The sequence below is a fragment of the Myotis davidii genome, unplaced genomic scaffold (genome assembly GCF_000327345.1).
Source record: "Myotis davidii unplaced genomic scaffold, ASM32734v1 scaffold159, whole genome shotgun sequence".
Taxonomy (NCBI): Eukaryota; Metazoa; Chordata; class Mammalia; order Chiroptera; family Vespertilionidae; genus Myotis; species Myotis davidii.
This window is the reverse complement of record NW_006291231.1, coordinates 14,152-24,282: the sequence shown is the minus strand read 5'-3', so window position 1 is coordinate 24,282 and position 10,131 is coordinate 14,152. Positions and strand designations below refer to the sequence as shown.

At 48.1% G+C, this 10,131-nt stretch overlaps 1 protein-coding gene across 2 annotated transcripts in view; it reads left to right on the top strand.

The window, feature by feature from the left end:
- The window catches only part of ARPC1A (actin related protein 2/3 complex subunit 1A), a 39,905-nt gene extending 35,615 nt beyond the window's left edge, over positions 1–4,290 (top strand). For both annotated transcript variants that reach the window (XM_006764365.2, XM_015564366.1), the window contains exons 7-10: positions 277–352; positions 579–772; positions 2,236–2,326; positions 3,878–4,290. In XM_006764365.2, coding sequence (XP_006764428.1) covers positions 277–352; positions 579–772; positions 2,236–2,326; positions 3,878–3,916 — 400 coding nt within the window. In that variant the 3' untranslated portion in view covers positions 3,917–4,290. The remainder of the gene's footprint in view (positions 1–276; positions 353–578; positions 773–2,235; positions 2,327–3,877) is intronic.
- The last annotated feature ends 5,841 nt before the right edge of the window (positions 4,291–10,131 follow it).

The following is a 10,131-nucleotide window of genomic DNA, read 5'->3' as shown; positions in this document are numbered from 1 at the left end:
CTGACCGGAATCGAACCCGGGACCTTTCAGTCCGCAGGCTGACGCTCCATCCACTGAGCCAAACCGGTTCCAGCGGCCTCAGTTTCTATAGGTTATCTCAGGGCCATTTCATGCTTGAGATTCCTGAAAGGCTAGGTCATGGGGCTCCTTTTAAACGTAAGTGGTTGTTTATACTGCCAAAGCCCCTATGAGAATGGGTCCTTTGTCATCTTCTGTATCCATAAGGGAACTGAGTGGTTCGTTGTATCTCCTTTTAACAAGTGTCCTTGTGTTCAGGGTCTCAACTCTGAAAACAGAGTTCCTGCCTCTGCTGAGTGTGTCATTTGTTTCGGAGAATAGCGTTGTAGCCGCTGTAAGTATTTCTCTTCATCTTTCCTTGTAATACACTGTATATAATTCTCCAGAACAGGAGCAATGCGTGCTCTGTGACTTTGTGCACTGGCACAAAATAGAACGGCCTTTTAAAAGAAACAGAGCCAGCCTTTAGGAATAAGAGATGCCTGTGGTGGTGAACATTCGCTGAGGGGTTGGTAGGTAGACAGTGTACCCTCCAGGGCCTGACTAATATCCTGTTTCAGGGCCATGACTGCTGCCCAATGCTCTTTAACTATGATGACCGCGGCAGCTTGACTTTCGTCTCCAAGCTAGACATTCCAAAACAGAGCATCCAGCGCAACATGTCTGCCATGGAACGCTTCCGCAACATGGACAAGAGGGCCACAACTGAGGACCGCAATACAGCCTTGGAGACTCTGCACCAGAATAGCATCACGTAAGTGCCACCCAGCCACCTGGGGCCCCTGACTGGATCTGAGTTCCTGGATGCTACCTGTAGCCAGTGCCTAAAAGTGAACTACACCCGCCTAGTCATTCTGTCCTTCAAGGTGTAGATGGTACAAGGCATCCCACATGAGGAGTGCAGATCCTGCTGTGGACTCTGAGCTGGTGTGGACTAACAGTGCATCCCAACCAACTGAGCCACACCGGCCAGGGCTAAGTTGTGCTTTTCATCATGTTGAGTGAAAGGGACCACTAGGCGTAAAATAGGCTGAAAATGTTTGTGCTCTATTGAAAAGTGTAACTTGAAGGCATAGCAAAACTTTCTTCACACTTTTCAAGTTTCTCTGTCTTGAATGACTTTCACAGTTATTTCTTGTGAATTTTTTTTTAAGCTTCTCTGCAGACTGTGTATCAGGAAAGAAACAACTCTCTTCTTTGAGACTTTTAGTTTAAAAATAAAGTGACAAACCCTTGCAGAGTGACATGTTTACTTTTATTTGCAGATATTAAGTCCTATTTGCCCTAGAGCAGGATTAGCAAACTTTTTCTGTGAGGGAACAGATAGTCTATATTTTAGACTCTTAGGGGCTATATGGTCTGTGTCACAACTACTCAACTCTTCCATGTGGTCCAAAAGCTGCCATGGACAATATGTAAATAAATGAGCATGGCTGTATTTCAGTAAAATGTTATGGACACTGGAATTTTAATTCACATAATTTTCACATGTCATGAAATAATAGTTTTGAGGCTTTTTCCAACCATTTAAAATTTTAAAATCCATTCGTAGCTCACTGGTAGTATGTACCACCCCCTTCCCTAGAGGTAATATTCTAGTCATTTCAGAGGAGAAAGGAAGATACTATCTGAGCTACAGAATTGATTTTCTTGGAAGTTTTTCAGATAATTAGGCTGAGACAAGTTCTTTCATTTGTGTTCCTCTGTTTTGCGTGGTTGGGATTTTGTGGTGTGTCTGACTATTACTGGCATTTATAATGATTAATTTTAAATGAAGGAGAGCTCTTGGCTTATATGCCCTGGTTGTCAGAGAGTCATTGGGAGTTTTTGTCTTGATTGGATTTCAGTCGCATTTCATCCTGCCTTTGTTTGTTTGTTTGTTTAAATTAGTTTCTTTTTCAATCATGGCTGTGGTCCTGGCCACATCCTGCTACTGGGCAGTTTGCAGGCTGTGTGGCCTGGATTGTCTTGTTTCTCCACATCACTAACTAATGTGGGTTCTGAACCTTTCCTTCATATCAGTCTTTTCTCTTCTGGCCGTCTGGGAATATAGTGCATTTTCATATTTTCTGAGTCAGATTGCTGCAGCCTAATATTAATAGACAACTTGATATTCAGGAGTTGACAGTTTCCTTAAAATGCCCTCATCCTGTCAGGAAGGCTGGGGCTCACTTCTACCACGTGCCTTACAATCTCTTGTTTCTGCTTTTTTTTCAGTCAAGTATCTATTTATGAGGTGGACAAGCAAGATTGTCGCAAATTTTGCACTACTGGCATCGATGGAGCCATGACAATTTGGGATTTCAAGGTATTTTCTGCCTTTCAGAACAAATCCTGTTTTAAAACTTCCTATGAGAAAAATGTTTCTCATTTTTTGAAACAAAATATCAAAGCCAACGCAAAGCAAAAATGTAAGGTGTTCCACTGTAGTTGTCTTCAAAACCTGAAGGTCATTAGCAGGAAACCACGTTTTCCCATGATTTGGAATATATACTTCTTTCTAGATGTCCATCTATTCACTGAGGAAAAGCTGAGTGCTGTTTCTGTAGCCGGCCTTGTGTGGGTACCCATCTAAATTTAGCTACCAGATATATTTGTACCGTTTACACTAATTAGTCTAATAAACATTTACTAAGTGTCCTCTGGGTGCCAGGCATGGTGCTGGGTACTGAAGATATTGAGATGAAGGAGCCCCTGAAGGGCTTGTCTGGTAGGAGAGAGAGGAGGGTCAGGGGATTAATTGGAGCCCAGAAGAGAAGCCAGTGCCTCTGTTTTTACATCTTAGGGGGAGGCATGGCCTGCCAGCACTGCAGGGAAGAGCTGCATCCCTAGATGCAGTGGGATTTCAGGAATGGTTGGGGGCGAAGGGGGTGCACAAGCATTCTAAGCTGCAAGAGCAGCCTGTGCAGACCAGGCCCGGAGCTCAGAGAGTGCACACTATACTCGATGTAGAGAAGCACCAGGTTGTAAGGCGTGGGGGGCCTAGGCAACAAGAGCTTGGGGCAGAGGCTGTTGAGTCCAGGGAACAGGTGGTGAGGATATGAACTCCAGCTGTGGCAGGGGTTGTGGCCAGGAGGCTCTGGACAGAGAGAGGTTTAGGAGGCCTGATGGAAGATGTAGTGACAAGTCTAAGGACCCTGTATACTCCAGCTTGATAGAATTTTGCTGTTGTACATTTCCATGATGTTTTTTCCCCTCCTTGGGTCAAATACATAGTATGGAAAAGCCTCCAGAATATTCTGAAGAAACAAACCATCTTTCTCTAAAAGTATCCTCCCACTCCTTTTTTTAATCTTCGTATGCTTTTAGTCCTGGGCATCTGTAGTTAGCACCACTTGGGTGGTTAGTCATGCCCTTTATCCTTTGGTCTCTCAGGCCAGGTCTTTTTCTCTCTTTTTGTACTTGTGTGAGCTAGGAAGTCCCAGTGCAGTTTTCTCTTCAATCCATCCACCTTTGAGCACCTGCTGTGTTGTGTAGTAGGCTGACTGCTGTGTGGCCTATGGAAACATAGAAGTACCTGCCATTAGGGCATCTAGAGTGTGGTGAAGAGGCAAGGGTCGTGTGCACAGGTGGCCCTCATCAGTAAGGGCCAATGAACAGATAAGGAGGTGTGTGCCCAGAACCTGTGGGCTGGGGTAGTGGAGACAGAGGAACACCTGGCCTGGAAGGGCCAGCAGTCCTGGAGAGGCTCTGGGCAGAGACCTGGGAGAGCGTGTCTCAGACTTGGGGGGTACAAGGAGCACAAGGGGCCTGCACCTCAGCCAAGGAGAGGAGGGGGAGTAGTATGGCGCTGTGGGGGAAATGCCAGTAACCATTCCAGTCCTCAGTAACCATTAGTGTTCTCCCTTCCATTTTCAAGACCTTAGAGTCTTCCATCCAGGGCCTCCGGATAATGTGAAGCTGAGTGAGCCTCCCAGATCCAGCATGACAAACTGACAAACTGCCCCACGGCAGCTCCACCATGTGCATGATGGTGAGGAGAGCCAGCCGCAAGGAAACACTGAAGACACATATCGCGCAAATGTTGTTTGTGTGGTTTTGTTTGAATATAATTGGTGAAAGTGTTGGATTTTTAAAAGCAGCAGTGATTGAGTTTTGTTTGTATTTTGGTTTTTTGTTTGTTTGTTTTTTTGGTTTTTGTTTTTGCTATTTCATTCCATTTTTGACCAAAGCTTCTCTTTTAGTAGTTTATTATGGAAATTGTCACACTAACTTAAAGGATGGAGAGATATGTAAATTGCTAAAAATTTAAATAAAAATACTGAATATGTTTTTGGTTCTGTTTCCTTATAATATTTCCATGTTTAGTAGAAAGACTTAATTCTTCTTTAGACTAGTTTTTAAGGTAAAATCAGTGAATACAAATGGTTTTTCTTCAACCAAAAGAACCACTTATTGCATGCTATCTTTTAGCATTGCAGTGCTTTTGCAAAGTAGGTGGACTGTTCCCATGGTGCACAGAGATGCCCACCACCATTAAGCAGCCACGCCCAAATGGGAGCCTGCTCTGAGACCCGAGGTCTGGGCCCTGGGCCCTGTGCCTGCAGCAGGAACTGCTGTAATCGTGTGCCGCTGAGGGCATAATGCGAGGGCGTGTGGAAGGGGTAAGAACATGTTATTATTTTGATTTAGTGATTATTGTGCCCAAGCCAAGTTATTTTCATCATAATTAGACATGAAGTTTGACATTCCAAGGCTGCGAATCTTGAGAGGTGTAAATATAAATGAATAACAAAGTAAATCAATATAGAGTAGCCTTGAGTGTGGCCATATTCTTGACTTCACTGGCCCAGGAGAAGTAGAGCAGGGATTCAAACACAACTTTAGTTTCAGGGCCCTGGTAACAGTGCTTCTCAGAGGACGTCATGATAGTCTCAGAAGAGTTATTTTGCCCGTTTGGTGACTCATGGGAGCATTGCTTCCCTCCAGGAGAGGACCCAGAAGCACCCGGCGTGCCAGGTCGGTGGGCCTGCCCCTTCCCTGTTGGCTGCCGTGTTCTCTCTGGACCTGCTGGCAGGGCTCCTTTGTGCGTATGTGTTTGCACCAGCATATCAGCAAGGTTGTTGTCACAGAGAGAGGAAAGACAAAAGCCAGCCAAAAATTACGAATTAGCTCATTTCATTTCACTTTCATTAAGTCACATGACTTGGCTAGTGAGCCCAGAGGTTTTTAGAGAAACAATGTGTTGCATGAAAGAAAAAACAACAAAAAACAAAATTTATGAACTTTGCCACCAAGAACTTAATAGCCACAGAGTAGTCTTTTTCCCTTTTTTGTAACTTAGGACATTTCTCACCCATGGAAGACCACCCATCCCAAGCATGGCAACCAAAAACCTTCCGTGCTGTAGTGCAGTGCAAGGGTCTATGCGATTGTGGAAGCTCCTCCTCTCCCCCGACCTTCGAGAACAAGGCAGGCGTGGTCCACAGTGACTACCCCCTGGAGGGGACCTAGGTGATCACCAAAGCCCTTTGATTTGAAGCTTTGGGCTTTGGTGTCAGGGCTCTGCCAACCTGTGTAACCTTGAGCAATAGCTAACATACCTGGACCCCAGGGTCTCCCTGCCAGTAAAACGGTAATGCAGTATTAGTAATTCCATTAGATAGCAAAGATGGGGTTTGCTTCCAGGCTTAGCACTGGCCCTATAGTAGGCATGGAGACCCTTAATGACAGAGTAACATAGGGAGGAAACAATGTATGAAGGCTTTTGTTAACCAAAAAAAATTCAGTAGTTCTTTCCAGAATAGTATTAGGAAACCAGAGTCAGCCTCAGAACACAGATTAATTAAGCATCACTCTTCAGTTTGGCCCACAAATCATCACGAGTAGTTTACCTGCATGTGTGTCCAACTCTGGAGGCAATGATGTGAAGGCCCAGGTTTCCCCCAGGGGCGTGCAGTGTAGCCAAGGCAATAGAGCTACCCCAATGTGGGATAGTCAGTACAGATCAAAATGTGAATTATAAGCTATGTTATCTAAGATATTGTGTATCGTTTATGCAAAGTGTGGTAGGTAGAATAATGCCCCCAAAGATGTGAACTTTTCTGATGGGATTAACTTAAAGATGTGACGGGGAGAATATATTGGATGATCCAGGAGGACCCACCATCATCACAAGGATCTTTATAGGAAGGAGGCAGGAGGGGAGTGATGATGGAACGGTAGGTTGGAGTGTCACAAGGCCACAGACCCAAGGAATGCAGGAGTCCTCCATAAGCTGGGAAAGGAGGAAACGAGTCCTCTCGTCGCCTTCAGGAGGAATGCCACCTGCCCGCGGAGACCGGTTGTGGACCCCTGACCACAACTGTAAGAGAATCCGCCTGTGTTGTTTACAGCCACCTGTTTGGCAATTACCACAGCAGCAGTGGGAAACTAATACACTCCTTCAGTTCAGAGAAGGGAAGTACGGTCACACTGAGGGTCAGAGCCCGGCAGTGATTGTAAAAATCCATTTACTAGGTCATGACTGGCATTTTATAAAAATAAAACACCTGTTCAGGACTTGCAAGGTGGGGGCAAAAACCAGATTGTGACCCTTAGCAAATACTCATCTCAAGGTTGATTTGGAAATAAGAACTCTGTCGGAGTGTGTCAGCCCTCTTCCCATGCCTATGAGGGAAGAGTAAGGACTATCTACCCGTCCCCTGAATCCTGCTGAGAGATTAGATTGTCTTTCCGATACGGACCTCTGTGTGTTTGCTGAGCATAGTGACTGTGATGTGACACATGCCTATGAAATCAGGATGTGGTAGGCTGGCTGCTCTGAGGACAGCGAGAGCAGAAACCAGACTGCCCTGGAGCAGACTTTTCCCTTGAAGACGGGCGAGGATGCTTGAATGTCTCTCCAGAGCCAGATGTGAGCTGCGTGGGGCAGAGAGAGAGCAGGCTGGCAACTGAGGGATGCCATAAACGCAACAGGGAAAGCAGTGAAACTGACATACAAAGACAAGTGCATTGTCCACCTCCCATCTCCAGTGCTGGTGACGTCCGTTGGTTAAAATAAATTGGAAGTCAGAGGGCAAGGAAGCTCACGAATGCAGGTGAGCGCGCTGAGGCCCAGAGCAGAGGGGAAAAGAGTGGAAAGTAGATCCAGAGGGACACACACCAGGAGGCACAAACATCTGGAGGAACAGACAGAAAGAACAGAAAACATCCTGTGGGCCCTGAGGCGTCACCGAAGCTTTCAAAGTTAGGACACCACTGGCCTCTGGAGAGAGCTCAAGATTCCTCTCCTTCCACTCCCTCACCCGAGGGGGAACATCGGGGAACATAGTAGAGGCTAAGGACCACACAAGAAGGAGCCCCCCACTGGGGATGGGACCGGGCTGTGTAAAGGGGTTGTTCCTGGAAAGAGAAATGTCCCCACTGTACTTAGATTTACCACATGTGGATTGATTTGTAATACTAGCAGTTAATGTAATCAAAGCTAACACTAAGTAAAAATAAATAAGAGAAAACAACAGATTTTTTTATTACACATAGAGTAAGTATTGTTTCACAGTACTTAATGTTTCAGGTATACATAGAGGTATATGTAGATCACTGTGGGTCCTGAACAAAACAATTTTGAAAACCACTGAAGTAGCGTCAGTCACCTGAGGGATTCATGAGGAAGGGTGCTTCACCCACCCCTTGGTGCATCACTGTAAGAATAGCTAACTGTGCCAGGCACCGAGGTCAACATCGTTAGGCATTAACTGCTCACACCAACCCTGTAGTGTTGGAACTGTTGTTGCCACATTTTATTTTTTTATATATTTGTTTATTGATTTCAGAGAGGACGGGAGAGGGAGAGAGATAGAAACATCAATGATGAGAGAGAATCATTGATTGGCTGCCTCCTGCACACCCCACACTGGGATTGAGCCCACAACCTGGGCATGTACCCTGACCAGGAATCTGTGACTTCCTGGTTCATAGGTTGATGCTCAACCACTGAGCCACGCTGGCTGGGCTGTTGCCACATTCTTTAAAAATATATTTTTATTGATTTCAGAGAGGGAGAGGGAGAGAGAAACATCAATGATGGGAGAGAATCATTGATCAGCTGCCTCCTGCACATCCCCTGTTGGGGATCAGGCCCAAAACCCAGGCATGTGCCCTTGATTGGAATCAAACCCGGGACCCTCTATCCACCTAGCCAAACGAACTAGGGCTGTTGCCACATTTTAAAGATGACAAAACTCAAGCCCAGAGGGGGAGTGACTCTTATGTTGGAACCATGACAATCTCCAGAGCCCCAGCCATCCTGATAAGCATGCTCCCTACTGGGTGGGAGCAGTAAGTGGAGGCACAGTAGTGACCAAGGCCAGTTCCGTTCACCCAAGCTCAGGAGCAGAGCGATGTCGCTGAAACTGACAGGAGGGGACCCCTCCTATGATACCTTGTGGATTTTCATTTAGACCCGAGTTTCTCAACTGAACTGCCACATTAAACTGTGTGGCTGGCAGGGGGTGCACGAGAGGGTGCCTGCGCCTAGAACAGGACCTGGGATGTGGAATGCTGACTGCGTTCTGAGCCTCAGCCGTGGAGGACATCCGCCCTCCCAGGCTTCAGCCACCTCACATGTATGTGTGGCCTGGGGAAGGAGGTACAGTGTCTCCCCTCCTCCCCTCTTCCCTCCTGCTCACAGGGATCAGGGGCAGTCCCTTGACCTCAGGGAGAGAGACCCATGGTCCGCGTTCAGGGGTGAGCACACGTTGAGAGAAAAGGAAAAACGCTGGGCTCTTATGGGAAACGTTTCTGTCCCTGGCGTCCCACTGCCTGGGCCAGCCCACCGGGTGCTGAGCCAGATGTCCGCAGCGTGGCTCACCTCTTGTGACCAGAGGCAGTAAGGCCAGTTCGGTGAGGAGGAAAGAGCAGAAAGTCAGAGAACCCTGATGACCCCAACACATTGCACCAACCCCTGACTGACCGCCCTCTTTCCCAGTCAGCCTGCCCTGAAGCCTGGGTGTGCAGCTGCATTCCTTGGATACCTGAGAAGGCGGAAAAGAAGGGAGTACAGCATCTTCTTCCCAGGGCACCACAGGGGAAGGCAGATTCCGGGAAGAAACGGAACGCTCTTGCGTTGTTCTCAGAACGCCAAGTGAACTCTCCCACCCCCAGACGCCCCTCACCCAAGAAGTGGCTTCACTTCTTAGGCTTAGAAAACTCTGTCCCCCAAGGGAGCCATTTCAAACGACACCCCTGCCACTTCCCTGTTTGAGCCGTGCTTTCCCACCCCGGGGCCTGTGCGGGGCAGCCCAGCTTGCTCTGAGTCAGCCTCCCTTCACAGATGGGAAGCCAAGGCGCTGAAGGGGAGTGACGGCCTGAAGTCACACTACAGCCCGAGTGGCAGAGCCAGGATTGGGTTCGATTTCCTACCACCACCAAGTCGGTTCACTCGCTGGCTCACCCACCAGATGTGCACTGAGGGCCTCCTATAGGCCAGGTGCTGTTCCAGGCGGCGGGGAGAGCAGAGTGAGCAACACAGACGTGGTTTCTACTCGCACTAAGCTGATGGGGCGTCTTTTCCTCAGATCAGGCTGCCTCAGTTCACTTTCCACAAGGAAGAACCGGGTCCAGGTGAGCGTGTTTGTCAGGATGCTTTCGGTGACAAATAACAGAAAAACACAACTCACGCCAGCTTAAAAGCCAAGTAGCCCCCTGGCTTGTGACCTGAACCCTCTGGATGGAGCGGGTTGGCTCCGGCTGACCAGTCAGAGGTTGCCCAGGGCTCTGGTCAGTTCTCTGGGATTCTCTCCCATCTGAGCTCACACTAGGTCGACGGGCATCCTTTGTGGCTGTTCCACTTCCGTGCTGTGTTCAGTTCATGCAGCTTCCTAGAAGGGGCTTCGTTATCTGAAGTCCGGGGCTTTTCAGACGGTCTGCAAGGCAAGCCCCTCCCGTGGGCACAAGTGCAGTTGTGAGGGGCACTACGGGGTACCTGCTGCACCGCTGGCTTCCGTTCCACCCCTTGCAGAGCTTTGGGTGCAGGACGTGACCCCGGAGAGGTTGCATGGCCTCTGCTGGGGTCCTGAGTGATCTGAGCCAGTCAGCCCGGTGTCCCCTGGCCTGGACCCCTGGCCTCAGGTCACGCAGGTGATGCCGACTCCGCGGGACAGGTGCCGGGAG